This window comes from Apiospora hydei, assembly GCF_038363865.1.
Source record: "Apiospora hydei strain CBS 114990 chromosome Unknown utg000004l_segment0_segment0, whole genome shotgun sequence".
Taxonomy (NCBI): Eukaryota; Fungi; Ascomycota; class Sordariomycetes; order Amphisphaeriales; family Apiosporaceae; genus Apiospora; species Apiospora hydei.
Window position 1 is genome coordinate 3,466,677 of NW_027117363.1, and position 27,532 is coordinate 3,494,208.

General features: G+C 54.4%; 10 protein-coding genes across 10 annotated transcripts; 6 read left to right on the plus strand and 4 right to left on the minus strand.

Annotated features, from left to right (window-relative positions):
* Positions 1–129: 129 nt before the first annotated feature.
* PG997_003620 (Di-copper centre-containing) lies at positions 130–3,073 on the plus strand (the record flags this gene model as incomplete). The annotated part of the gene is made up of 10 exons (XM_066807935.1): positions 130–314; positions 369–445; positions 516–598; positions 656–703; positions 779–1,159; positions 1,217–1,365; positions 1,426–2,205; positions 2,226–2,415; positions 2,507–2,677; positions 2,795–3,073. The coding sequence occupies 10 exons, from the start codon at positions 130–132 to the stop codon at positions 3,071–3,073; spliced, it is 2,343 nt and encodes a 780-aa protein (XP_066671553.1).
* A 483-nt stretch (positions 3,074–3,556) lies between these two features.
* On the minus strand, positions 3,557–5,425 carry PG997_003621 (aarF domain-containing kinase; the record flags this gene model as incomplete). Its single annotated transcript, XM_066807936.1, has 2 exons — positions 3,557–5,018; positions 5,100–5,425. 2 exons carry the CDS (start codon positions 5,423–5,425, stop codon positions 3,557–3,559), a joined length of 1,788 nt encoding a protein of 595 aa, XP_066671554.1.
* Positions 5,426–6,416: 991 nt separating this feature from the next.
* Positions 6,417–7,160, plus strand: PG997_003622 (uncharacterized protein; the record flags this gene model as incomplete). The annotated part of the gene is made up of 1 exon (XM_066807937.1): positions 6,417–7,160. The coding sequence occupies one exon, from the start codon at positions 6,417–6,419 to the stop codon at positions 7,158–7,160; it is 744 nt and encodes a 247-aa protein (XP_066671555.1).
* A 427-nt stretch (positions 7,161–7,587) lies between these two features.
* PG997_003623 (uncharacterized protein) lies at positions 7,588–8,841 on the minus strand (the record flags this gene model as incomplete). The annotated part of the gene is made up of 3 exons (XM_066807938.1): positions 7,588–7,686; positions 7,757–8,365; positions 8,425–8,841. The coding sequence occupies 3 exons, from the start codon at positions 8,839–8,841 to the stop codon at positions 7,588–7,590; spliced, it is 1,125 nt and encodes a 374-aa protein (XP_066671556.1).
* A 915-nt stretch (positions 8,842–9,756) lies between these two features.
* PG997_003624 (uncharacterized protein) lies at positions 9,757–10,905 on the plus strand (the record flags this gene model as incomplete). Its single annotated transcript, XM_066807939.1, has 4 exons — positions 9,757–9,766; positions 10,083–10,272; positions 10,322–10,391; positions 10,687–10,905. The coding sequence occupies 4 exons, from the start codon at positions 9,757–9,759 to the stop codon at positions 10,903–10,905; spliced, it is 489 nt and encodes a 162-aa protein (XP_066671557.1).
* A 429-nt stretch (positions 10,906–11,334) lies between these two features.
* Positions 11,335–12,388, plus strand: PG997_003625 (uncharacterized protein; the record flags this gene model as incomplete). The annotated part of the gene is made up of 2 exons (XM_066807940.1): positions 11,335–11,503; positions 11,565–12,388. The coding sequence occupies 2 exons, from the start codon at positions 11,335–11,337 to the stop codon at positions 12,386–12,388; spliced, it is 993 nt and encodes a 330-aa protein (XP_066671558.1).
* A 1,178-nt stretch (positions 12,389–13,566) lies between these two features.
* On the minus strand, positions 13,567–14,378 carry PG997_003626 (pH-response regulator; the record flags this gene model as incomplete). The annotated part of the gene is made up of 2 exons (XM_066807941.1): positions 13,567–14,056; positions 14,149–14,378. 2 exons carry the CDS (start codon positions 14,376–14,378, stop codon positions 13,567–13,569), a joined length of 720 nt encoding a protein of 239 aa, XP_066671559.1.
* A 3,020-nt stretch (positions 14,379–17,398) lies between these two features.
* Positions 17,399–17,638, plus strand: PG997_003627 (uncharacterized protein; the record flags this gene model as incomplete). Its single annotated transcript, XM_066807942.1, has 1 exon — positions 17,399–17,638. The coding sequence occupies one exon, from the start codon at positions 17,399–17,401 to the stop codon at positions 17,636–17,638; it is 240 nt and encodes a 79-aa protein (XP_066671560.1).
* An 854-nt stretch (positions 17,639–18,492) lies between these two features.
* PG997_003628 (recombination protein rad52) lies at positions 18,493–20,223 on the minus strand (the record flags this gene model as incomplete). The annotated part of the gene is made up of 5 exons (XM_066807943.1): positions 18,493–18,595; positions 18,656–19,020; positions 19,076–19,443; positions 19,500–20,155; positions 20,216–20,223. 5 exons carry the CDS (start codon positions 20,221–20,223, stop codon positions 18,493–18,495), a joined length of 1,500 nt encoding a protein of 499 aa, XP_066671561.1.
* Positions 20,224–21,937: 1,714 nt separating this feature from the next.
* PG997_003629 (Phospholipase) lies at positions 21,938–27,399 on the plus strand (the record flags this gene model as incomplete). The annotated part of the gene is made up of 2 exons (XM_066807944.1): positions 21,938–25,091; positions 25,142–27,399. The coding sequence occupies 2 exons, from the start codon at positions 21,938–21,940 to the stop codon at positions 27,397–27,399; spliced, it is 5,412 nt and encodes a 1,803-aa protein (XP_066671562.1).
* Between the last annotated feature and the right edge of the window lie 133 nt (positions 27,400–27,532).

The window sequence follows — 27,532 nt, forward strand, 5'->3', positions numbered from 1 at the left end:
CATTCCACTCTCTCTTACTGTCCTCAGCACTCTCGTTTAGAAACCACACTCGTTGAACTACACTGTCAATCGCTCAGTACTCCTTACTATCCAGTCTGGTGTTGCTTCTCTCCCTTCGGACCAGGCACCATGCCCCCGCTTAGCAAGTGCCTGAGACTGGTGGCCGTTGTGCTATCGCTCTCGGCGTCAACTGTCTGGGGCCAAACGAACAGACTCGTTGTAACAGGTCGCACTTCGGGGATCAACACTGCCACAGGCCAGAGACCTGTCAGACAGAACGTCAATACTCTTTCGGCCAGCGCCGGACCGCAATGGTAAGTACTACAGCCCCAACAACCCTACGGCGTCTAATGCGAAGTCTACCCTAGGGACCTGTTCATCCTTGGTTTGCAGGCGTTCCAAGCCGCTTCTGAGAGCGACCAACTCTCGTACTTTGGCATCGCAGGTATGTATACCACGAAACAATCCACGGATATATAGGCCCTGACAGGGAATATATGCTGAAGACTCTCAAGGCATCCACGGCCGGCCCTATATCCCCTTCAATGGCGTGAACGCTGTCCCCGGAGGTAGCGGCGGGGGTTATTGCCCTCACGGTGTACGTTGACATGGTTCGCACCCAAAGGCTGAGCGAGGATCTCTAACCGTACTATAGGAGATCATGTTCCCCGCGTGGCACCGACCTTATGTTTCTGCGTATGAGGTAAGTACACGCCAAGGTTCCAACCTCGAGGCACTCTGCGGATCAGAGCAAGCGGAGGACTGACAGGCGTAACAGCAAGTTCTCGGGACCTTCGTGACCAAGATCGCGGCGCAGTACACCGGAAGCAATGCCACGACCTACCAAGCGGCCGCGGAGCAATGGAGGATGCCGTACTGGGACTGGGCCGCCGATGCCCAACTTCCGCCGTCTGCTTCCACCACCACCATCACCGTCAATGGGCCGACTGGGCAAGTCACGATCAACAACCCCCTGTACAGCTACAAGTGGCAGAAGTTCCCGCTCAACCACGCGAACAACTACTTCCCCACCAACACCGACTACAACTGTTGGGGCTGGCCCCAGACCACCCGTCAGCCCAACAGACAGGGGGTTGATCAGCTCGCCATCGTGAACCAGCAGCTGAGCACCGACCCGAGTCCCCTCAAGGACCAAGTTGTAAGCTATACACCTCTTCCACCGAAGGCCCCGGCCTGAGTCTAACCCGATTCTTAGTATCTTGTCATGTCCTCGGTCAAGGATTTCAACACCATGGCCTCATCTGGTACTGCAGGCACGAGTTTCGAGGACCCCCACAACGATGTCCACAACAGCATGTATGCGATCATGAGCTCGCTCGACTACTCCGCCTTCGATCCCATCTTGTGAGTTATCATCATAGCATATCCCGTGGAGGTTTATACACAGGCTGACCCAAGCTGCAGCTGGTTGCACCACACCCAAGTCGACCGCCTGGTGGCGCTCTGGCAGGCCATCAACTACAACAACACGGTCATGACGGGATCCTACCAGACGAACGGTCTGTTCGCCACGGCCGCCGGCGCGCGGATCACGGCCGACACCGACCTGAAGCCGTTCTACCGGGACGCCAACAACTTCCACACAGGGCGCACCGCGGCCACGACCAAGAACTTCGGCTATTCGTACCCCGAGATCAGCAACGACTGGTCCATGAGCCAGGACCAGCTGCGCACGTCCGTCATCCGCGCCGTCAACATCCTGTACGGCGACGGGTCGCTCGCCGGGAACCCGGTGTCGTCGCCGCCATCGGCATCAACGGCTACCAGCAGCCCCGCGGCAACATCCATCCAGCCGACCCCCACGCCCGTTCAGCAGCAGGCCGCGACAAGCCAAGCGGCCACGACCCCCGCTCAACAGCCAACGACTGCGGCTACCATCCCGGCAGCGCAGCCCACCACGTCGGCCGTCAGCACTGGCTCCGGCTCCGGCGGCGGCAACGGCGGCGGCTGGCCCTGGGGCTGGCCCTGGGGATGGGGCGGATGGCAGATGTTCCAGCCGGGTCCCCCTTCTGCCCCTCCCCCAGCCAAAGCCGCCGCACCGCCGCCCGCCGCGAAGGGCGGACCCCCGGGCAAGCGAGGAAAGCGCAGCACCTCTGGCAGCGCAGCCGCCGCGGGGCAACACGCCAAACTGCACCGCCGCAAAGGGTGCGGGAAGAAGGACGTCATCGAGTCGCCCCCTCGCCCGTCAACAACGCCGCCGCAAGCTACGGCGAGGCCGCCGCCTACCCTACTGAGAGCCCCGCCCTCAACACGACTGTGCAGTCCACTGCCGACGCCAACACCACCACGCAAGCGACGGCCAATGCTACCACCACGCTGTACGCGCTCGCGGTGCAGGTGGAGCGATCGGACCTACCTCTTCCATGCAGCATCATCTTCGCCTTGGGCTCTCAGGTAAGCTCTTTCCACCCTACCCTCTACCGTTTTTGTGTGAATAAATGGGAAAGAAGATCCGCTAATACAGCCACCTCATTCGGCAATACAGACCGCCGGCCAGATGACTGTCCTCTCGATGCCTGCGACCGGCCTGACCCACAGTCAGATCCCCCTGAAGCGCGCCATCGACAAGCTGGGCCTGACGGACGAGATCGCCCACGACAACGGTCCCACCGCCATCACGAAGCTCACTTCCATCCTGCAGGCCACCATCAGAATGGTACGTCCCAACCCCTTTCCATCCCTCTCTCGCCTCCCAGGCTATGCCCATGCCCATGCACAATATCCATAGATCCACCGAGAGCCGATCCCTACTAACGCAACCCCCGAAAAACAGGCCAACGGCACCATCGTCTCGAACCCCAAAGTCCCCAGCCTCAAGATCCAGGTCCAGGTGCAGGACGTCGTGCAGGCCGAGTCCATCGACCACTTCCCCATCTACAAGGAGCCGCTCAAGGGGCCGACCTTGACCACCGACAACAGCACCTCGCCCCACGGCGCAGACACCATCGCCCTCCAAGCCCCCGCCGGGCTGAACCTCACCACGACCACGAGGGTTTCTGCCTCCTCGGCAGGTGCCGCGACTGCGCTGAACGGTACAGCGGCCGAGAAGTAGGGAGGGAAGGGAGTGAATATTGTATGGTATATGTGATGCAGAAAGATGAGGAACAAGAGGAGGTATTTAGGGTGACAAAAATCGAGAACGACAAGAAAAAGAAAAATATAAAAAAGGAAATGGGGGACATGATTTGGGTATGGAGTTAGTTGGTTGTTGAAGTAATGCTAAAATTGGGGGTTCTTTGGGTCTCTTGGAGGGGGGGTATATGAAGAATAAGGGGTTTACGAGGGCTGAACCTTCCCACACAGCCAGCCCAGAGAACGAACTGGCAAGCATTTTCCATGGAAGTTGTTACTTGAAAAGACATATGGACTGTGTAATAATTAAACATCTGTTGGCACCCGGCCCCTGTCGTGCAATGTGTTACGAGCCATTGCCGTCTAATGCAACTCCGAGACCAAATCTATGAGGTATCTACTTATTCTTGAATTAAGACAACACGCTGCCTGGATCATGCCATAATAAAGACCGAACAAACGCTTATAATACAGCTGCCCCAAAGTTTGTTTGGATGCCTACTACTCGTTTGAGCGTTAGCCACATCTCAAACACCTCCAGCTTGAGCTCTACGCGCAAGAAACCCACGTAGGCTGCCAGGAACCGAAGAGCGTTGCCGGGCCACAATAGGCTGCCGTTATGTCCCCGGATCTCGTCGATCTGCTCTTCCAGCACGGTGCGGGCGCAGTACCGTGCCAAGATCATGAAGTTGCGCATAGGGCCCTGTCGGGTTTGCAAATTCTCGTCCAGACTTCGCGTCAAGTCGTTCGTCTTGAGGATGAGAAGCATGATCCGAGGGACCTGGCCCAGTAGTTGCACCAGGTCTGTGAGGAGACCCTCCTGCAAGGCATCGCCCATTGTCTTCTTCTCCCCGGTGGAACGGGGCTTCATGATTGAAGACGAAATAACGCTGTAGTCGCGGCCGGTGATGGCACTGGCGAACAGAGGAAACTGTTCCTCGTTAATCCCCGCCACTTCATGCGCATAGTGCTTCATGCGATCCATATCGCCATCAATGACGGCCAACCACATTTTGGCGTAATTGCGCCTCAGGACTTCTGGGATATCGCGGTACAGACCGTGGTCGTAAAGAACCACTTCAAAATTGGCGCCGCCGGGACCTCGACGAGCCGTCTTGCGGATGGCAATGTTGCCCCCGTGGGGATCGCAATGAAGCGGCGCATTTTTACCAAAGATCATTTCGTTAAAGATGCGCGCCAGGGTTGCTGAGACCTCATCTCGGTCGATTCCGTTCGCGTCCAAGTATTCGAGATCATCGAGACGACGTCCAGACTCATTCGCCATGACCAGTATACGCTGCTTGGCCCAAATGACCTGGGGAATCACGAGGGGTAGTCCAGAAATGTTTGCGAAATGTTCCTTGGTTTTCATAGCGTTGGCAGCCTCGAGTTGAAAGTCGAGCTCCTGGGGTAAAGATACCTCCATCTCGGACGCCAGCCACTCCAGGTCGTATTCGGGGAACCATTTCTTCAACGTAGAGAAGGTGAACTTGGTGAGACTTGTGTCTAAGGGGGCCCACTGAGCCAGGGTTGGGTGTTGCACCTTGACAGCGACCTTTTGACCGGTTTCTTTTATAGTAGCAAGATGCACCTGCGCCAGCGAAGCAGCGCCTATGGGCTCCGTGGAGAATTCGGAGAAGTAGTCCTCAAGATCCTCGCCCGTGTCGTCTCGGAACATCTTGGCGATCGACTCAAACGAGGAAACAGGACACCTGTCCTGCAAGGGTATAAAGGTATCGGTCCATTCGACTGGAAGCAGGTAGGTCATGGCGCTTAGGTGCTGACCCAGCTTGATGAATATGCCTCCATTCTTCTCCAATACTTTGAATGTTCTTGAAGAGCATCTCTTGTGGCATTCGCTCAGCAATATGCTCTTCTCGTCTTCGTCATCAATGGCATCGCGGTTCTTGAGGGTCGTTCGATAACTGGGGGCGGGAGCAGTTAGATCAGGGTACACTTCAAAGGGACGAAGCCTCGCGAGTTTCTCGGCAAGGGAAGCCACTCACTCGTTAATACAGATGGCCAAGGTCGATGCTACTCTGCCTGCCCGCTCTGTTGCTTCGTATCCATGTTTAATATCGTCAGTAAAGGATAAGGCGCCGACTCCGGCAGCGCCTGTTGCGGTGGCAGCCCAAAAAGTCCCCTTCGCCTTGCCATTGCGAGAACTGCGCCGGTGGCCTCCGGACGAATAGCCCGAAGAGTATTGACGGCTGTAGGAGCGCGGTGCAGGGCTGAGTCGAGGCAGGAGCTGGTTGCGACAGCTTGAGCAGGTCCATCGAGCAGTGTTGGGGTTTGTGAAGCGGCTCAGCGCATTGATCGGAGGGGCCCTCATATTTGCAAGGGAAGCGAAAAAGGTCGTTGCGGCATTACAATAAAAAACGTAACTAGGGGGTTGAATTACAAGAACGGCAGTCATAAACCTAGACCCATTACTATCGCACCGGGCACTCTTCTTGCGGGAACAGGACGATAATCTTTTTGTTAAAGGAGTAGTAGATTGCAATGTAAAAGTGGAAACGGACAGCGGCATTGGAGGCGAACACGATACTGCCAGTATGTTCTTTTCATTTTCGTTGGGGAGGCAAACCAGAAAAAATAATCAGAGAGCTGCGGCAGCGCGGCGCCGTCATAGGGGCTCCAGTTACTACCGTCTTTCGGGAAAAACAGGGGTCCAGGGATCGATCGTCACTGGCAGGTACCTTATTACTCTGATGTTGCTGCTGCATGCTGCTGCTGCACTGCACTGCACTGTAGACTGTAGGTAGGTAGACTGTCAACATGAACTGTGGCTTGTTTCGTCTTCCTCCAGCATTGACATGTGAGGCGGTGACAGGGCCGTACAGGGGGAGGGGCCGGGCTAGGCTACTCTAGGACTAATTACCTAGATCAGTTTATGACCGTCCTTGGCCCGGATCAGATCACCCTCATACGTACCTTACTAAGATCAGTGTACCTAAGGTAAAGAAAGTACAATGTACTGCTGATGGTTGAGTTGAGTGCCTGCTTGCAAGGATAACGCGTGGTGGGGTTGCCAGTGTCGCGCTCCATTGATCCCGGCACGGCAAAGGGCAGGTGCAGGCCGTACAGCGCTCTCTTCTTTATTGTACCCCAAAACGCGTTGACCCGCGACACATTCAAATCAATTAAGCTCACAAAGGAAGCCTACATATTAATCCCGTTCCCACGTCATCCCTCTCAGTCTGGTCAAATTGTCTCCCACCAAGTACGCCGACGACCAGCATTTTGCATACCCACTACAAGCCAGGTTTTGTCCTTTTTTTGATATATTGTATTGGTTCCTTGGCTTTAGCAAAAGAGACACAATGTTGGCGACTATGCCTCATCCCACCGCCACCTTCGACTTCACGTCACCATACAAGCCCAACGTCTCCTCGCCACTATCTTCTTCACCCATCCGGGCCTCCTCCTCGCAGTCCTCTCCCCCCGCGCCCCTCTCTCCGCGCGACTCAAATCGGTGCGACTTCCAGTTTCAGTCGTCGCCCATCCCCGCCCCGAAACTCTTCAAATACGCGTCGCGGCCCGCAAAGCCGAACCCGCTCCGGCAGAGCCGCGAGAACGCCCAGGAGAGCCGGCGGAACCTCTTTCTCAAGAATGTGCGGCAGCGCCAGGACGACCGCCAGTGGGAGCGCCGTGGCGGCGACCAGGAGGTCCTCAAGCTCGAATGGTCGCTCCTCGACCGCCGGCGGAGGCAGCAGAAGGAGTCCGATCTTGACGGCTTCGTGTTCGACGACGAGATCGATGAAGACATACCGAGAGACCCTGCCGCGATGGCCAATACCCCCGGAGTTGATATCGATGACATGATGCTGGATGCCATGGAGCAGGACGAGGATACCATGCTATCCATGTACGAAGCCGAGGCTCTTTCCACTCAGCCGCAACAACAGCAAAACCAACAAGGGGCACCCACCAAGCCCGACTCGGCCTTTGTGTCCGACGATGAGGATTATGACAACATTTTCATGGACTTGCTGTCCAATCGACAACAAGAATTCAACTCCTCATCACACGATTTTGCCTCTTCGGGTGAAATGGACATGTCATGAAGAAAGCGTTAGCTGAAAGACGTGTACAAAACTCTGTTATAATACCCTGCGAGGAAGTAAGCATTGGCTGGCGTTTCGGTCTTCGGTTTCTGTATGGTGTTCTGGGTTTTGTTTGGAGGCCATTTTGGAGGGATATGAGAAGCACGCAGTACTATAGGTCAGGTTATATCAAGCCCCCTTGGCTGTGAGATTTCAAGGACATTGAATACCAATCCATGTCGCACTTTCGTCTCATGGTTTTGAATCTGCAACTGTATTCGTAGAATGGCGTCATGAGGTTCTGTACGTCCCCTCTCACTGTCAATCACCCAGGCACGGCAAAGACGCAAAATATTTATAGGAGGCATGGACATGGTATCATTATTCGGCCTGGTCGCATGAACAGGTACCGTAGTATATCTCAACTGCTGCTTGCGTCTCCCTTGGTTCACTGAGGCGCGCATGATTCGTCAGGCATGTCGAGGACCTCCTTAGCGGAGGGCATGTCTCCAACGAGGTCGGCTGGCGGCGAGCCACTTGATTGCATCTGTATTCGGAAGTCAGCATAGTGTTACACACCCCTTAATGAATGATGGCAGTCTCGGTGTGGGTTTTACCTTTTGCATGCGCTCGACGATGTATTCACGATCCGCCACGTTCTCATCCTTGTACGAGGGCTCCTCGAACTTCTGTACCATCTCGCGCACGAGCCGGCACTGCTCCTCGTACTTCTTCTTGTCGTCCGCGCCGAGCCCCGCGCCGTTCTTCTCGAGCCAGCCCGGGTACTTGTCATTCAGCTCCTTCATGGGCTCGTAGAGGATCTCCTTGTTAGTCAGCTGCTCCATCATACCCATCAGCATCTTGCTGAACTCCTCCTCGGACCCCTCGCCGCCGGCGCCGCCGCCCGGCATGTCCTTCATCGCCTTGAGCATCTCGGCCATGAAGTCGTCCTCGGACCCCTCCGCGGCGGCCGCGGCCGTGGCCTGGTCGCCCGACTCCTGCATGCGCGCCATGGTGCGGCGGATCGTCTCCTGGAAGTTGGCGTCGGCGCTCAGGTCGGCGGCGACCTTGTCGGCGCTCTTCGTACTGCTGCCGCTCGCAGCGGGTTGCTTGGGGGCCGATGCCGAAGCAGCTGCGGCAGCCGGCGCGGGCGGTGCTTCGCCGCCCTCCGCAGCGGCTGCGCCCAGCTCCTTGAAAATTTTCTCGAATTGGGCCTGCATCTCGGGCTGCGTTCTAGTTAGCACCAGTCCCTGCGTAAGCCCGGTATGGTGAGCTGCCCTCCTACATTCTTGTCTAGGTCGCCCATCAACTCCGCCATGCCGGCTTGTAGCTGCTTCTGGAATTCGTCTTCGGAGAAGTCGTCCAGATCTGGCCCCGGCACGTCTCCAGCCAACGTGGGAATGGTCGGCGCTGTCTTGGCTGCCGTTGCCGGGTTTGTCGCAGGATTCGCTACGCCAGGCACAGATGCGCCAGTCTTTTTAGGGTCGATTTGAGCAGCCGAGAATTCTTCCAGCATGTCGTCTAGATCATCCAAGTCGTCTTCATCCGGGTCTCCGGGGTCAGCTGTTGTGGTTGCCGTCGCCGTCGCCGTCGCCGGCGCTGTCGGTGCCGGCGCGGTCTCTGTCACATGCTCGGCGGGTGATGCGGCATCGGGTTTCGTGGAACTTTCCCCGTTCGCGGGGACATCGTTGTTTTCAGACATGGCTCTGTAGCGATACGCAATAATGATTATCGAAGTATAAAGTGAGAAACGAGTGTCTTCCAATAGTCAGGGTGCCTGTCAGACGACCAGGATCTCATGGAATGAGCTTGTTTATGGGAGATGGGGTAGTTAGAGTGGTTTGGCAGCTAAAACCCCAGCCGCGCAGGCCTGAACGGTAGTTCGCGGGGTACATCCCGAGGCTTTCAGTCAATCGAATCGGTACAAGTGTTGTCCAGGGGCTCTTGAGGGACCTCTCAATCAGCGTGGCGGTCAATGAATGAATACTTCAAGAGCCTAGTCAAACACGGCTTGCCCACTTCCTACATCTCAAAAAAGGTCAAGTGGATGCCTGCTGTGATGCACAACTAGAAACAGAATATCTTCCAGGACACTGGGAAACAAGACAACCACCAGCGTACGGAAGGGAAGGAAGAAGAAAAAGAAAAGACAGCCAGCCCTACAGAAACAAATAGTGACAGGGAAGAGTGGAGAAAAAAAATCAACACAACAAAAATTCCTTGCTTCCGGCGAGACTCGAACTCGCAATCTCCGCATTTCTGTCATATAAATTCAATTAACCTCAAATTTGTATAAGAACGGCGCGTTAACCATTACGCTACGGAAGCGACCCTGGTTGCGATGTTCGAACAGATGTTATTAGAATACTATACCTCATAAAACATTGTGTGGGGAGTTTACTCGTCAAACATTCTACCAAGGGTTTCTATGTCACTACATGTAGGAAGCCACCCCCTTTAATAATTCCAGCTCATTCCAGTGTATTTAATGCTCTGGCTGCTTCTCTACGGCTCCGTGAACAGTTTATCCCCTACACTGCCAAATACCGCTCAAGAAGTGAAAAACCTTTTTCACTATGTGATACAGTCAATCAAACACCGTGCATTCGCTTCCAAAATGGCCGCACGTACGCCCAATGTCCCCTATCAGATATAATAAAGTCCGGCCCCTTTTCAAGCCTGTACTTGACAGTCTAGGGATACTATGATAGCTATATGCATCTCCTGTGTGTTGGATTGCTGCTTTTGGTACGCTGTCTAAGTAATTAGACGCAGTCGTTACGGACGACCTCGTTAATTGCTTTACGAGATGTTGTACACCTGGTGTTTTTATAAAATGGGTTTTCTTCTCTCTTCAGCCTAAGTCTTTTTTTCATAGGTTCGGGGTGTCTCATCCTTACTTCTGCCACGACTACCGAAGACCCTTTGCTTCACCACCGCCAGGAAACCTTCTCGTTTTCGACCTGCTCCAGCTAAGCCCATGTCGCCACGTCGCACCCGCCCCTGGCCCTGTCAATCTCTACGAGGTGCTCCTTCCAGACACGGGCCACTCGCCGGACTTGGCACAAGTTGTCCTCGGCGCTTCGGTCGCGATGGTCTGTACAAGATGCGTCCAGAGCCCGATGACGCCGTGGTACGACTTGAGGTGTGCGCAGAGACCGCATAGCAACTCCGGTCGGCAGTCCCGACACAGGCAGCGGTGGGTGCGGCCTGGCGCTACAGGTCAAGGGCGATCGCGGTGCGCTCGGATGCGTAAACTGCAGGGGAAGCCCAGTCTCGAATGTCAGATATGAGGCAAGGCGGGTCGTGCTGACCGCATTCCCGAGGAACCTCGCGTCTTTCTTGATGTCGAAAGACCGCTCTCTCTTGGCAAACAGGGCGGTGTTGGGTTAGCCACCCCGACTCGTGGACGATGTGGGAGGGTGTGATACACAGCGCTTGGTGATATCGGTGGGACGCGTCCGAACGCCGGGAAGGAACGCACTCGATAAAGTTGCCGGGCTGGACGCCAGGGCACAGCCGTCCGGTCTCCTGGAACTGTGTGTAGCTCCTGGTACTGGTCAGCGTTATTCTTCTCATCGATATTGTCACTCTGCCATCAAGCCCATATGTGGTTTGTACATATATCCCCGACGACGATTTCAAGATGCTGGGCGTTGGCTGTCCTGCCGAGAGAAGTCTCCTTCTCTATGGGACAACAGTGTTCTGTGATCCTGGAGCGCCATCGACGTCGGCTCTGCAGCCCGACGATCTGCGACCTAGATGAGCTGCTGGGCTACGGGCCGCCTCCTGCTGTGCGGGGTCAGCTGCACAGAGAGCTGGTGATTGGTTTGCTGCGACTTACTTATACTGATATATTCAATATACTACTGCAGGATTGAGGCTGTAAGACGACAGTCCGTCCAGAGTGGGTGACTTGCGAGACGGTCTCATTTGCTATCGACGATATGCCGAGTCACACTGCTAACTCGGTGTGATGAGATATCTTTCGATATATTCTGCAAATCTTGCCAGTATGGTGGTATCTGACGGAGAAGGTCTCAAGCTGTGCTACCGGCTTTGGTTCTCCCCTTTTCTTCTGGGGCAGTCCCGCGGATCCCTTTTCCCATCAAACTTTCCACATCTCTTTCCGATATCTCTTTCCGGGTTTGTGCGGAGCAGTCTCGTCTTATCGTGAAGCTATAGCAGAATCAAGATGAGCGACAGTGACTTATACGTGTCTAATGGCACATGCTACTTCGACCGGGGCCAGATCGCCAATCGACACTTCATCCCTTGCGGGAATGCTGTCGTGAATGGTCCACAAGCGTGCTGCTACGAAGGGGATTTCTGTCTTTCGAGCAATACGTGCTGGGACAACATGAGTAAGCAGATCCCTCCATGGACTATGAACTCGACGCCCCGAGACTCACTCAAGCCTCCTAGCAATCGTGACTTACGTTGCCGGCTGTACGGATCCCTCGTTCAGTTCTTCCAAGTGCATCCAGAAGAACGGCTACCCAGACCAACAGTGGGTAGCGATGGCGAGATGCGATGGACTAGATGTGGATATATGGAGCGGGTGCGCCAAACATCCCAACGTGACCGCGATACAAAAAGAAGACTGTGATTGCACAGCTTCGGCTCCCCTGATCCGGAAACCGAACGGGAAGACAAGCTTCGACAACATTGCCAGTCTTCCACAAACCATCATGGGCAGCATCTCCTTCAACCCAACCGCACTCCCGACCCGTGGAGCGGGCAATGCTTCCTCCAGCACGAGCGGTACCGCCTCGCCCACGGCTGGTTCGTCGGGTGACTCCTCCTCTGGCCTAAGCCACGGTGCCCAAATCGGCGTCGGAGTTGGTGTCGGGGTTGGTGTCGGGGTTGGCGGTGCTATCCTGTTGGCCATCATAGCCTTCATCGTGTACAGGCTGCGGCGCCAGAAGAAGAGTGCACCGCCGCCGCAATATGAAACACACCATCAAGAACAGCAAGAACCCAGATCGCAGGTGGCGTCCCCGACCTCGGGGACGCCGGAGAACCTGATCGAGCATAGCAGATCTCGCCGGAGCCTGCGAGCATCCCCCGGACAGAAACCAAGTCCCCCGAACTCAGCGCGGGCCTGTGGGACAAACCAGAATTGTCTGGCGATCCAACCGTGCGATCCGAGCTGCCGTCTCGCGGGGCTACTAAGAAGGGTCACATATCGGAACTGCCAGGAGAGGCATAGAGATGGTCGAGCTTGCTTTCTTTCTCCGGGCCCATGAAGTACACGAAAAGGGGCAATGATATTCCTTCGCTAGTAGATAAAGTGATCTTCCAAAATTATGTGCACGCACCACCAACATCTGAACCTCAACCAAGTCATCATTTTTCGCCTCTCAACTTTCAACTACCACAACTCTATCAAATCAGCATGGATTTACATGAATTCGGTCGCATTCTAACCGCCAATAGAAAGCCAAACGGCGAGTTCTACCCCGAGGCGGTTGCGGCCATTACCGCGCTTTACATCGCGGGGACACCAAGGAAGGACATTGCCGACGCGTTTGACATGCCCCGGCCAGCGACCGTCAACAACCTCGTGAGGCGCTTCATCCAACGAAAAACAACGAGACCCAAGCAAAGAAGCGGCCGTCCCCGCAGATCGACGCCGAGGCTATCCCCACATGCCTGATCTCGTCACATTGTGTTTCCGGGACCTCACTCTTTGGTCGCTGACGAGCAAAAGGGCTTTGGCAGCAGCATTCGTTGAATGACGCTAAGTCTTCGAGCACAGCTCGTACCTACTACCCACCATGAATATAATCCAAATTAAACCACCTTCAAAACATCAAAGCATGTGTGAGGTTATCACCATCACCGATCAGCATCGGTCTGTTGGCCCAATGGCAAGGCGTCTGACTACGATTCGACTCTTGAAGAGTTCCCTTCTTATCAGGAGATTCTGGGTTCGACCCCCAGGCAGACCTGACTGTTTCTTTTTGAGAATTCGCGGCAATGCTGTTTGGTATCTTTTTTTGGCGTTCGAAGCGTAGTGATAAGTGCTGCAGCACGTAACTAAGCCGGTTGGACGTTCGTTTGTAGAACGGGTGGCGACGTTAAAAAGCTATTAGGAAGCATATACCCACTTATCACAGATCAAATAGTATTGATCTTTAAGGGGCTCTGCTAGTTTTCATAGAGCCAATATATAAAAGTAATTGGCAGAATACGCCATACTGCTCAGTAGCAGGAGTTGAGATTTTAAGCCGAAAGAACCTTTTACTGGCATGTTTACTGTAAGATGGACGTAGTTGCACGCAACGTATGAACAAAGGGCTACCACAGGGCATCGCTTTAAGCTAATATATTCTCTTGCAAGTCTGGCCGCTCTACTGGGCCCTCGTATTTCAATCCTGCAACCCCTACACACTGCTTCCCATGAAGACTACGAATATCAAACCTATCCTGTCTTGGCAAAGTGAGCATCCCGGCTCCTATGCCGACGCCCACTACAGCAAGTAAAGAAGACGAGCCCCGACCCGAGCAGGAAGCAGATCATGGCAGCCAGCAGCGCCCACATGCCGACCCCGTAGTACGCCCTCAACGAGGTGCCGCCGTCCCTGAGCCCGGCCCGGACGGCGGCGACGGCGACCATGGCGCATATGAAGCCCACGAGCGCGAGGCAGAACGTGAGGGTCGAGACGCCCACCGCCAGCACCGACGCCCACCGGCTCGGGCGCAGCGACGACAGCAGCGCCAGCAGGGCGGCGATGAAGGCCGCCGCCGTCGCGAGCGGGATCAGCACGAACGTCTTGGTCAGGCGCGCGGCGGCGCGGCCTACGTCGGTGGAGATCCGCCGCGACCTGGTGAGCCGGAAGACGCCGTTGATGGCGTCGGCGGGGGAGTAGCCGACGCCGTCGTTGTAGCAGATGTCGGGCGCTGGGAGTCGACTAAAGGAGGGAGGAGGGAAGCGAGTTCATCAGTTTTACCTAACTTCTAGATGACGAGCGGGGAGTAGGGGGATGGATGTATTAGTACGTACGGACTTCCAGGCTCGGGAATGATCCGGACACAGTAGCCAAAGCTGCCAAAGTCGATCACGGGGTTGCCGGATGCATAGCTGAGAATACTGGTGCTAATATATTTGCTGGTGGTTCGGAATAAGGAAAGATGATGGACTGAAGGAGCCGTCACGTCGGGGACGATGAGCAACGCGGATGCGGCGAGGAGGAGAAAGGTCCCGATGTGGTGGAAGAACGTTCCGATACTCATGTTGAACAATGAGCGATGGCTCTCGTAGTTTGGGCTCGTAAGTAACAGTGTAATATGCAGGTCTTTCTCGAGCTCGACTTAGAGGGGATACGATGTGTGTATATATATATACGTTTTATTGTTCCAGGCATTACCCTCGTCACGGCCAGTCTGGTCACAGTACGGCAGAGACGGCATGGATCTGTGCCGGTCACCTCTGGAAATTGGCTGAGTGTTGTCATTTGGGACACAGTCATCCAATCGCGTATCGACAGTTACGGCGTTGATCCAACATCATCAGAACGGTTGTGGCACAGCTCCTCGACTAGCGAGGAATCGCTACCGAGACTCAGACTGGCCACACAGCTAATCAGCATTTCTGCACTTACATCATCGCCAAGTCTGAAGTCAACTCCCTCCGTACGGCGGTGCAGGAAAGATATTTACCGCTGAGCAAGCAACATCTGCTTTTGTACGGCTTCGAGGCGACCAGGATGCAGTCTCCAGAGGTGATTGGGATATATGCTATATAAAGCCTCGATCCCAGCATCACCTCCGTGAGGATACGCTCTCCTGGCTGAGGTTCCATAGTAGTGATTGAGGGAGTCATCGACGCGGTTCTTCTCAGTAACTCGAGACGACAGCTTAATGTTCGTCCCCGAACATGATTTGACCAATGAGTTGTAAAGTTATGATATAACATACCGAATCCATCTCCGTCATTGCAGCTGCCATGGTGTCCTACTTCGTGGGCTCTCGCGAAGTCCCCTTCGTATCAATCGTCGGATAAACCATTACGATCCCGGGCCCTGGATGGAAAGCAGGGAACAGCAGTCTGACAGACTCACTCTGGTCGAATTTAAGGTCGTCTAGTCGTAAGCGTGTGATCTAGCACAACAACACTCACTGCCTTAATTCAAGGGGCCTCCGGATATGGTGACTATTTTTAGTATAAATGCCTGGTATCACCTACCCCACATACCGCTATCCCCACGTCACATGTGGTCGGTACCTCCTTATTATAGCTTGATCCTCAATACGATGGCAGCCTAGGTACGTGACCGGAGCAGTGATCGAGATATGGGGAAGACACATCCATGGTGGTTAGGAAGAGAATGCAGGAAGTAAGCTTAACCACGGAGATAAGCATCCACACGCCATAAACCATGCTTTGCTTTGTGGATATTACCCCATAACCTACTTATCTTTACATGTCTGTTCGTCGCAGAGGATGGGAGGCCGGATGACAGCCGAATATTTCCTCCGAAGTCCACGTCCGTGGTGCTGGGATTGGATCAGTCCCATGAAAAGCAGGCGACCACCTGCCGTGTTGAGCTGTCCACAGGATGGTTGGATGCATCCAGATCGCACCAAAACCACAATGTTAGACGGCTGTTTTTGACAGCTACGAGGAAGAAGAAGAAAAAACAGACACATTGAAGCTGCTGGGGTTTACCTAGCAACGTCGTGTCAAAACCAGGGTCTCACTGGCTCTGCTCCCCAACCAAGCTTTCTTTCTAGAGGCTATATCGAGGGCCTAGAATCCGAAATATTCCTAAATCTATTTTCTGGCCGAAACAACCTATGCTGTCAAACCTCCTGCCTCCTGCGCTGCTGCATCATGTATGTTGATCATGCTGAGTGCCGTGTTGATCGTGTTGAGCAAGTCGGGCAGCGGGGCAGCAAACCCGCGGATTCCAGGCCCATTCCCCGAAGGATACCGCAGGAAAACCCCATAGGCCAGCCGACCCGACCCGAACAACAGGGCTGATATTGGCCCCATCAGGCGTTTGCGGTATCAATATGCATCTGAACGGGGACGCAAACATCGAATGCACAAGTACCAATACTTGAAGCATTTGCCCGCCGCATTGACACAACTTTAGCCGATTGTCAGTGATTGATTGATTGCTCCTTTAGTACAGAGCACATACCCCGGATATTCTACACCACGTGTGTGCGGCCTGTTATTTTCTGCCAGTGGACGATGTCAAAGGCAACAACATGGAACAGCTTACCTAACCTACATGTACTTATCCAACCCGACAGAAATATCTGCCGGACCATAGGGACGGATTCGGTGGAGTTGAGCTCATCAGAGCATGCGCTCTTTGTCTGCTTCCAGACTGGCGCAATCGACTAGGCCTGGTAACGCGTCCAGGCGTCCAGTTCGCCCACACCGTACCTTCGGGTCCAAAGAGAGTTGAGGATGGAGTGCCAAAGGCCCAAAGGGAAAAGGGAAAATGGGGCCACAGTGAGGCCACAATGCCCGGCTCCCACCCACTTCTCCATTCCGGCCAGGCCAAGAGTCGTACGACAAAATCCGGCGGAATGCGCTGCACTGCCGCATTTGGCATTAAACACCAGCGTCAGCAGCATTGTGCGCCTCGCCATTGGCCCAGCGTCCCTCTGCCATCCCTGGAGAGCCCTCCGAGTCATGGGCGGGGCGCACCCGAAGACGTGCTGGCGCTTGATCAATAACGTGCGCGCTTGGGTACAGGTACAAGAGCCAGGGCACGATCACAACCTCTCCCCATCAATGCCCTGGGTAGGCTACGGTATTGCGCATCAGTCCAATCCCTTTGCCAGCAGGGTCCAGGAGTCATTAATGGGCGGCAAGTAGTGTCTCCTGATCGTACGTGGAAGGAATAAAACTCACCCGACTCCCCATTCTTTCTGTCATTTCGACTGTCCAACGCCTGGTTCCTTGCGATTGGACTTACACGACATACGACAGCTAAACCCGTCGATCTCTCTTCCACCTTCTTCTCCTGACCACGTCTTTGACCTTGCTTCCAGTATTTCTTTCCCCCTCTCTCTGTCTACCAAACCTGAACAAGCTTCACTTCTGTAACATTCCACAAGTCCGTTGGGATACAGAGAGCAAAACAACACAAAGGAAAACCCTACAACCGGAAACATCCTCCTTCGAAACATCGTACGACTTCCAGTTCTACTGCTACACTACAACAACGCATTACAACAACAATAGCCCCGCCACCACAACACAACGACATACCACCACCACTGCAACCGCCACCATGTCGCCCACATACACAATGTCCGCGCACTTGTGCAAACAAATCACCACGTCATGGCGCCAAGCGCGACAGGGACCCGAGCCCGCCCCCGCAACAACGACCATGACGTTGCCGTCGCGCCGCTCGCCCTCGCCCGAGAAGCGCTCCATGGACAGCGACCGCAGCGACTCCATGCCGTCCCCCTCTTCTCCCATGTCGCGATCCTCGTCAGCTTCTAGCTGGCGCTGGGGCAACCGATAAGGCAGAGAGAGACAACAAAAAAGGGGAGGGGTCCCATCTCGTCGCCCTCCCCTTTTCCATCTATTCGCTATTGGGATCGGCGCGCTTGAGAAATAAATCAACCACTTATACGAACGACGGCTGGGGAAATATGGTCTTCGCTACAACCACCACCACTACTACACGAACACGATGTGTAGTTTGTCATCCAATCACGCAATCGCGCAATGCGATCACGCCTTACTTTTATATGCGAGTGCTTTGCGCATTCCCAGACGCATATGTACATGCACATTCGCATACGCATACGGCCAGGAAACGGGGCAGGAGGCAGCGCGGCTTCAAAGCCAATAGTCAGCCCCCTCTCACACACGTGCTATTAGGAGTGGTGGCAGGTCGTTCAGGGAACTGTTGTTACCCAGAATCGGGATGGTAAGATACCGGGTTTAGCACCGGTGCCGCCTTGCATTTTTGCGGCTAATGACTGGCGTTTCGGTACATAACCTGGCGATGCTGGGTCGGCTTGACGGAGTTAGGTGTTTATACCCCAGGTTGAAATATGGCATTTTGCACTTATTCAATACATTTTCATCAAAGAATGTCACATCAGACTATCCATCGCGTGAGACTTGACTGCTGATTCGTGGGCTCGTCGAAAGAATGCCACCAGTGTATTACCAGTTTGCTGCAAGTATAAAGTCTAGCTATGTGTACAAATGCCTCCCCTGTTTGACTCCCACAAAGAGTCCTCCCTGAGCCATCAAACGCCTTGCGCCCCAAGCAATGCAAATTTTCGTAAATTAGTAACCGTTCCAGACGTCAATATCACAGTGTGGGCTGGTTGCCCGTCGTAATGTCCTGGCAAAGCTTGTTGGCTAGCAGTCCTTCAGCCCGTCTTCTGCCTCTTGCCATCTGCTGCCGCATTGACGCTGTTGTTGGTAGAAACTTCGTTCAACGCTGGTCGTCCTGCCCCATCGGCTGCAGGTCGCTTCACACTTAGTGGCCTGAACTGACCTCTGTTACCCATGGGGCTCATACCTCCGCCAGGGAGCACCGATCTGGCGAGTACCTGCCAGCGAGGGATTCATAGCACCCGCAGGTGGTCTTCCAAAGCCTTGTCCCGGACCGGGATTCGGGCCGGTACTGTTCGTAACATTGCCCTTGACTAGAGGCTCCTCGTCCCTTTTCATCGGTGGTACGTGTTTTATGTCTTTCGCAACCGGCTTGGATGTCTTGTGGTCAATGCCAGGCGTCTTCCGAATAGAGGGACTCTCGGCATGGGGATCGAAGACTCTGGCCTTATCCGGAGCCACACTGGCCGTACCGGGCGGGGGCGTCTTCCGGTAGCTGATTGACGGAACGGGCGGAGAAGAAGCCGACCGGGCCCGTGGGCTCTGCGTTGGCTGGAGGAGGCGTATTCATCCTAGCATTTGACGCAGCTTGCTGGGCGGCAGCTACCTGAGCAGCACCCGTGCCAGCCGGCATTGGCTTTCCGTGCATTTGGGGGTTTGGCCGTCCATTGTACATCGTGCCAGGACGCTGCGGAGCCTGGTTGGGCGTTTGGGGATTTGGCCTGGGAGGCGGTCCATTTTGTCCTGGGCGTCCCTGGGCTCTTGCAGGGGGCTGCATGGGCTTTGCCGCGCCAGCTGTGCCATTAGTAGAAGCCCTGCTCTGATCGCTATTAGGGCCAGATGAAGGTGCGTTGGGTTTCTCATTAATGCCGTGTGACGTAGGTAAAACTACTTCGTCTGGGTGGCCGTCTTCTGTCACCCCGAAATCTGCCATGTCAAAGTCCCCAAAGTCATCGTCAAGTGAGTCCGTCGAATCTACAGGTCCAGGACATCAGTATCTACCCAGTCAAAGTCATCGGAATCCAACCCACCAATTGGGGGCGGCTGGGGCGCAGGATTGGGCCGGCCCTTGTCAACAGCACCGCCGACCTCTCTCTTCACGATAGCCTCCTTCTTGGCGAAATCGGCATGACGATGCAGATTATCCTCATTGAATTTCGTTGCGCCGACCTTCATCTTGGTTACCTTGGCGAGGTAGTCCTTGTCGTAAATGCAGTTCCCGAGCACGTTGCCGAAGTTTCTCAAGGCTCGCTTCAGAGCATCCGTGGTGCCTTCTTTCTTTGCCTTCTCGAACGCCGCTGCCTTGCCCTTGCAGTTCTCGATATGGCCATAACCGATATCCTCATGGTAAGTGCCGTCTCGCAGTGTCACGCGGATCACGACAGATAAGCCAAGGGAGATCTTGAGGGTCTGCGGGTTCTCGTCGACGAAATCGACTTGGATGTTCTGAATGCTAGAAGACCATCCGTTGAAGCCAAAGACTTCGTTCGCGAGTGCGATGCATTTCTCAGCCGCGATGTAATGCACCTTTTGCCCAGATGGTCCACTGCGGGCCGAGAGGTACTCAGGCCCAAGCTGCTTCTCAAGCCTTGACTGAAGCGTGGCAATCTCGGTTGCTGTGTACTCTGAGATGCGCGGTTTTGCCTCCGCAAAGGGATTGGCAGCCACGTTATGCTGGTCACCCGGGCTGTTGGCCATGTTAGCAGATCTGTATGCAACGGCGTCATTGGAGATGGTAACTACTTACGCAGGCATGATGGAGCGAGCTCTCACTGATGAACTAGCATTGAAAAATCTATGAACACCAAAATGCTTCCGGAAATGCAAATGTCCTCGTCCTCTGGTGTCTGTTGCGAAAACGTGCAGGTGAGTTGGCGATATGCTGGTTGTGACGCGTTCAAGGGAGTGGCGTGGAGACGCGACGTAGTCTGCAGTGCCCATTAGGCAGTCACGTCAGTCACATGACTCGCAAGCATGGGCCATCAATTAATTCCATCTCAGGGTTCGCTGGGAAAAATGCACGCAACTCGACGACAACAACCATCAACCATCCATTCATTACACTCAAAGAATAGAACGGGGAAAAAGTGCAGCTTACCTATTCACATAGACTAAAACGGATTATTTCGACAAACATCAGCAGCTCACATACCTATATTGCCCGGTCTTTTTACCTAGCATCACACTGACTTGATGTGTGTTCGTGGTGAGAGATTGAGGCGTATATTATTGGAAGCTTCGACCCAGCCCACCTGGAGGCTCCAAAATTTGGGTCTACTAGACCCCTACATAGTACGTAACACCCATTACAGGCAAGTACCTTCCTAGCTAAGTACATCATGTAGTCAGCCTCTGCCATCAGAAGGTAGACATCTAAAACATTGATGCAGTTTCAAGAGGCAATGCCATAAGTGTCTACTTCGTCCGTATAGTATGGATTGATCTGTAGAGCGTGGACACTGCCATCATGTACGTATATCGTATAAATGAATGAAAATGGGCATTGCCCCTCTAGAATGCAACATGAGCAAGTTGCAATGCAACTCCAAAAGGTTCTCGAGAGACCACCGTGATTTGCAACTACCAGACTCGACACACATGTGGCACCCTTGTCTACATCCATCAACTCAGGTAGCCACACACCCTGGAAGCCAGCTGCCAGCCTGCCAGCCGTGAGGACCAGCGGGATGCCCCATAGCTAATGAAGGACACCCTGGCTGCTGAAGGGGGCGCCCAGTCCCTATTGGCCCCCTGCTGTAGCTTTAACGTTGGTGTGGCACCGCACTAGCTGATCTCATCGGATTATGAGATGCAACGTGGTGGTGCTTTTGCTGCCTTTTGCTGCTTTTTGCTGCCTTTTGCTGCTGTTCATGTTGTAGGTAGGTAGGTACAGACTACATACAGCAGGTCGGGTCTGGTACAGTACTAACGCATTGGCAGCCAACCGTCTGGACCTGGACCCATGACCCAGCGAGCTACATACAACCAAGTGGGATCTGGAAAAGGGATGATGAATGACATGATAGCGCTTTATTATCGTTCTGGCAATAATTCCCAACTGTCATTCCTATACACCACCCATTTCAAACGCGCAATTGTCGACATTCGGAGCACTCCCTCCTCTCTTTCTCTCGCTAGTTGACAGCATCTCCAGCGACAATTCGGCAACTGACCGCGCGCGAGCTGTTTGTACTGTCACCATCGTCGCTCCCGTTGTAACGCCCATCGTCGCGAAGACATAGCGAATGGGCTTGAAGTCCGTTTCCGACTAATTGCGCCCTCGCACACTACCTCGACAGCATACAGTATTTCACAGTCCATCCCGGCATGCAGTTCCAGATAGCCAAGTCGTGAAGTAACGGATTACATTCCGGTGGTGGTCGGACAACTCCACCGCTGTCTTCAAAAGACGTTAACATAGAACCGAAACCAGCCGACCAACGCACCTTTTAAACGAACTCCCTCGACAATGAATCCCAATCAACGCACCGAACGAGACGATTCTGTTTCCCCAATGTCGGGAACCCCCATGGATATGACACCATCCCCGGGTAGCTCTCGTCGACCTACGATAGCACGGGCATCTAGCGGCCCTCCTGGGACAAGCTCGCTTCATCGCGAGTTTCTCCCTTTGGACGATGGGCTAGGTGGAGGGCTCGGAGAAGCGTCCGATTACTTGAATGGCGGATTGCCTCATGAACTCCCTTCGCCTCGTAACGGCTCGACCGCTGCTTCTCCGTCGGGCATCCCGAGGGTAAACCGCCAGCCGGCCTCGAACCTACAGGCCCAGCTTGATGGGTCACTACCCGATGATTTGGCCTCGGGGCGACGCAGTGTGCAGTTTGCCAGAGACGACCAGGTGCTCGAGGCGCCGCCCGGATTTGGACACACCCGGCAGGACTCTGGAGACTCGACCGATGCGTTCGGGCGCTCTCGCAGTGAACGGTTCATGTCCAGGTTGAAATCCTTGGCCGCCACCGGAGGAGCACCAGGCCCCAAATCGCCTGGATTATCTGACGGGTTTCCTTCGACGGCCAGTTCCCCTGTCGCAACTCGACCGAACCGAATTCCCGATACCTTGGACGAAGAAGGGAGCGATGCCGATGTGGAGGAGAGTGGCGATGAGGCGGACGGCGACGGGACGGGACAGCAAACACCAAAAGCGACCCGTCGCAAGAGGATGCGCCGGCGCCTTAAGAATCTTGAGCTTAGATCAACCCAGAATACCCCAAAGATTGGTAATGAGATCGACTCGCCTGGGCCTAGTAGGTTTAGGACTATGGTGAGGCGGTCTACCATGCCTGACGCCACTGATCACCGAGGTGGTCTATCTGAGGGAGAGGGCCGAGACCATCTGACCGGTACACACCGAAGGGCATGGGGCCGTGGGGCTTCGTGGGTCGGGAACCCTCGGTATGACACTGCCGGCGAGGAACCCGATAGCCCGCGAGCGGCTCGCATGCATAGACGTCGGATATCTGAGATGTTTGGTGGAGGTGGTGGAGGAGGCGTCTCCGAGGGCGACGCGATGAGCCCTCGCAGACCATTGTTCGGGGCTGATAGAGCTACAACCTTTGGTGTCCAGCGCTGGAAGCAAGTGAAGAACACCTTCAAACTACTTGGCGGCAAGAAGAAGACGGACCAGTTCGATTTACACAAATCGGCCGAGCTAATGGCCGAGCTCAGAGCTGTAACGCCAGCCGTTGTCATGTTCGCTAGCATGCTGCAGAGAGACGAGCACGGCAACAAGCGCATACCAGTCCTGCTTGAACAGGTCAAGATCAGGGTCTTGGACAGCAAGCCTGACAAGAGCGATAAAGATGATAACAGCCGTGAACGCCATTCGATTTTCACCTTCGCCCTGGAGTACGGCAGCGGTCCCAGTCGAATGACATGGACTGTGGAACGCTCGATCACCGACATTATCAACCTCCATGCACGCTACAAGCTTTCGCTGAACAACCAATACCTACCGACTGCGGCCTTGCGCAAGAAGCCGAAGCAACCTCATTTCCCGTACTCGGCATTCCCGTACCTCCGAGGTGCTCGCGGGGCTGATGACTCCGACGAGGATGAGAAAGCCCCGGAAGCACGGGGAGACGAGACTGTTGCTGAAGCTACTGCAGGAGAAATGACAGCCGCGGAGGGAACAGCAAGTGAGGCAGACCGGCCCGCAACGGCTAGGAGAAGGAAGTCACGCATGGGCTTACTGGGTAGACGCCAGTCGTCCAGCATGGCAGAAGGACTTGAAGGGTCCAATCTGAATCCCCAGAAAGCCGAATTGGAAGCCGCGATGAAGAGGCAGAGATTTGTGGAGCGACAACGGGCGTTGTTGGAGAAATACCTGCAAGAAATGGTGCATTGGTTGATGTTCCGAGCTGACAGCAATCGTTTGTGTCGTTTCTTGGAACTGTCTGCACTAGGAGTTCGCCTTGCTGCCGAAGGAACGTATCATGGCAAGGAGTGCTACCTCCATATCCAATCGTCGAAAGGTATCGATTTTCGAAGAGTCCTTACTCCGTCGAAAGTTATCGCGAGGCACACTCGCAAATGGTTTCTTGTGCGGCAGAACTATATCGTCGTGGTCGAGTCTCCATCGAACATGAATATCTACGACGTCTATCTTGTTGATCCCCGATTCAGGATCGTGGCAAAACAGAACAAGCTGAAGTCGCTCAAAGGAAAGTCGAAACAGAAGGGCAAAGAAAAGGAAGGTCTCGTCCAAAACGACAAGGACGACGAGGTTACTGAGGATGAAGATGTCTCAGGCAATCACCATTCGGTAAAGATCTATACTTCGGAACGCAAAATTAAGTTGTTTTCGCGTAACGGCCATCTAATGCGGCAGTTCGACCAATCCGTCAACGAAATGCTGAAGAACACGCCATGGCATGAACACCAGAGGTTTGACAGTTTTGCTCCCGTTCGAACCGGTGTGTTTGCTCAATGGCTAGTCGACGGCCGTGACTACATGTGGAATCTATCGCGTGCCATTAGCATGGCACAGGATGTCATCTACATCCACGACTGGTGGCTCAGCCCCGAGTTGTACATGCGACGGCCGGCTGCTATCAGTCACAAGTGGCGACTGGACAGACTGCTCCAGAAAAAGGCCCAAGAAGGTGTCAAGATCTTCGTCATCGTTTACAGAAACGTCGAGCAGGCCATCCCTATTGACTCGGAGTACACCAAGTCTTCGCTTCTTCACCTCCATTCCAACATCATGGTGCAGAGATCTCCGAACCAGCTGAAGAAAAACCAATTCTTCTACGCCCATCACGAGAAACTTTGCATCATCGACCATGATATTGCCTTCCTAGGCGGGATCGATCTCTGCTTCGGGCGTTGGGACAGCCCGCAGCATCCATTGACCGACGATCGTCCCACCGGTTTCGAACCTAACTCGGAAGTACCGAAGGATTCCGAGCATTGCCAGATGTACCCTGGCAAGGACTACTCAAACCCTCGTGTCCTCGACTTCTTCAAGCTCAATGAGCCGTACGAGGAAATGTATGACCGAAGCAGGACCCCTCGAATGCCCTGGCATGATATTGCCATGCAGGTTGTTGGCCAGCCTGCGCGAGACCTCACCCGCCACTTTATCCAGCGATGGAACTACCTGCGTAGGGAACGGAAGCCCACGCGCCCCATACCATTTTTGCTCCCCCTCCAGATACAAACCATGCCGACCTTGAGCAGCTGGGGCTTTCTGGTACGTGTGAGGTCCAAATCCTAAGGTCTGCTGGCGACTGGTCCTTGGGTTATCCAAAGGATCTTGTTGAGCACAGCATACAGAATGCGTATGTTGAGCTCATCGAACGCTCCGACCACTTTGTCTACATGGAGAACCAGTTTTTCATCACAAGCACGGAGACCCTGGGCACCAAAGTACACAATCGAATCGGCGATGCGCTTGTTGAACGCATCATCAAAGCGCACGAGCGCGGCGAGGACTGGCAGGCATGTATAATGATCCCTCTTATGCCAGGATTCCAGAACACGGTGGCTCAAGACTCGGGAAGTAGCGTCCGGTTGATCATGCAATTCCAATACCGTAGCATCTGTCGAGGTCCTAACTCGATCTTCGGCCGCTTGCGTGAAGCAGGAATCGAGCCGGAGGAGTATATCCAGTTCTACAGCTTGAGACAATGGGGAAAGCTGAGGAACACCCATCTGGTGACCGAACAGCTTTATATCCATGCCAAGACTCTCATTGTCGATGACCGGGTCGTTCTCATTGGTTCTGCAAACATTAACGAGCGCTCAATGTTGGGCAACAGAGACTCCGAGCTTGCGGCCGTGGTCAGGGATACTGAGACCTTCTGGTCTACCATGGCAGGTCAACCATACGAAGTCGGCAGATATGCCCACTCTCTTCGTGTGCGCCTCATGCGTGAGCATCTCGGACTACCGGTCGATGAAATCACGGAGAATGAAAGAGCCGAGGAAGAAGCCGCAAACGACGCCTTGTATGAATCGGAGATGGACCACATCTATGGTACAGACGAGCAGGAGCTGGACCAGGAGCCGGAGCAGGAAGAGGAACATCTTGCTCCTACCGCAGGACCTCGCTCGCTCCGTCCGGCGCCGTCGCATGGTAATAGCTTCAACCACGACGCCACTGCTACTGAGGATCCCGGGTTTACATCATCCGAAAGCTCCTCATCGGAAGCCAACAGGAGACGACAGGCCGAGGCCCAAAAGAAAGATAAACTCGATGCTGCTCTGGAAGGAGCTGATACTGATCATTGGAAGGCAGCGAAAGAGAAGGGTATCGATAGACTCCGAGACACTGCTATCGTGAACGGCCATGAGGTTCTACTAAACCCCCAACACAACTTAGCGACCACCACCTCCCATGTATCAAGTCGAGAATCCGTCGAGCAGAATACTGGGAAGGGCAACGACCAGCTGCCGCCTCCCGAGTTTCATCGCCAAACGACAGCCGAGCTTGGCTTGCCACGATTGACTCAACTTCCGAATCTGCCAACGACTAACGACACAGATATTGGTGGCCCCTCGGACAAACCCAACCCGCTTGCAGCAGATATACAGGCTGCAGTCATCGATAAGGATTGCATGCTTGATCCACTGGACCCAGCGTTCTGGGATGATATCTGGAACCGTGTGGCCGGTAACAACACAAAACTCTACCGTCGGGTCTTTAGGTGCATGCCGGACAGCGAGGTCACCACGTGGAAAGATTACCAGGACTTCGAAGACTATGCCACGCGTTTCCACGAAAGCATGACTGGCGAAAAGAAAAATAAAGAGTCTGAAATGAAGGGACCGAACGGGCAAGCTGGCGGTTCCAGTATAGGTGTGGCTGTGCTTCCAGCAGGCCAAAACGGGCCAACCGGCGCAGAGTTGTCTGAGAAGAGCGAGGGCAACCATGGATCAGGGCCGCACATTGAAGTACCCTCCATTGGCGGAGATGCTGCCCTCAATGAAAAGGCACCTGTATCCGAATCTCATGATTCGGAGCAGCCTGCCAAACCGAAAATCAGCTTCAACCCGGATAATCTGAATGCACGACCGGCAACGGCCGAACCGCCGTCTCCAATCCAACCTGGGGGAGAGATACCCTTCCCTGTTCTTGAAGGCACGGTCGATAGCACAACGCAAGCGCAAAAGACACGCGACCGGCGAACGACATTCTCCTCGACCGACAAGCCGCCTTCGTCATCAGGTGGTGGCAACCCGCCCATGACGGCAACGGGCTCGACGCGCCGCCGCCGCCGCGCCACGACCAAGGGCAGCCGACGAGGACCCGTCTTCCCGTACGAAGTTCTTGGAGTTAACGAGGCCGAGGATCTGTGCAACTTGGTCCAAGGCCATCTAGTTCAGTTCCCGTATGACTGGCTCGAGAGCGAAGAGAAGGGTGACCATTGGCTCTATCAAGCCGATCTGCTGGCACCCAAGGAGATTTAGTAAGTCCAATCGCCTCCCCCCCTTTATTTTACTAGAAGTACATGCTGACCAAGTCACCTGCGCAGTGACTAAACTAAATCTCTCTTCCTGGCCTACTGCTACTACTATATACGGTACATCGCGCAAATGCTTG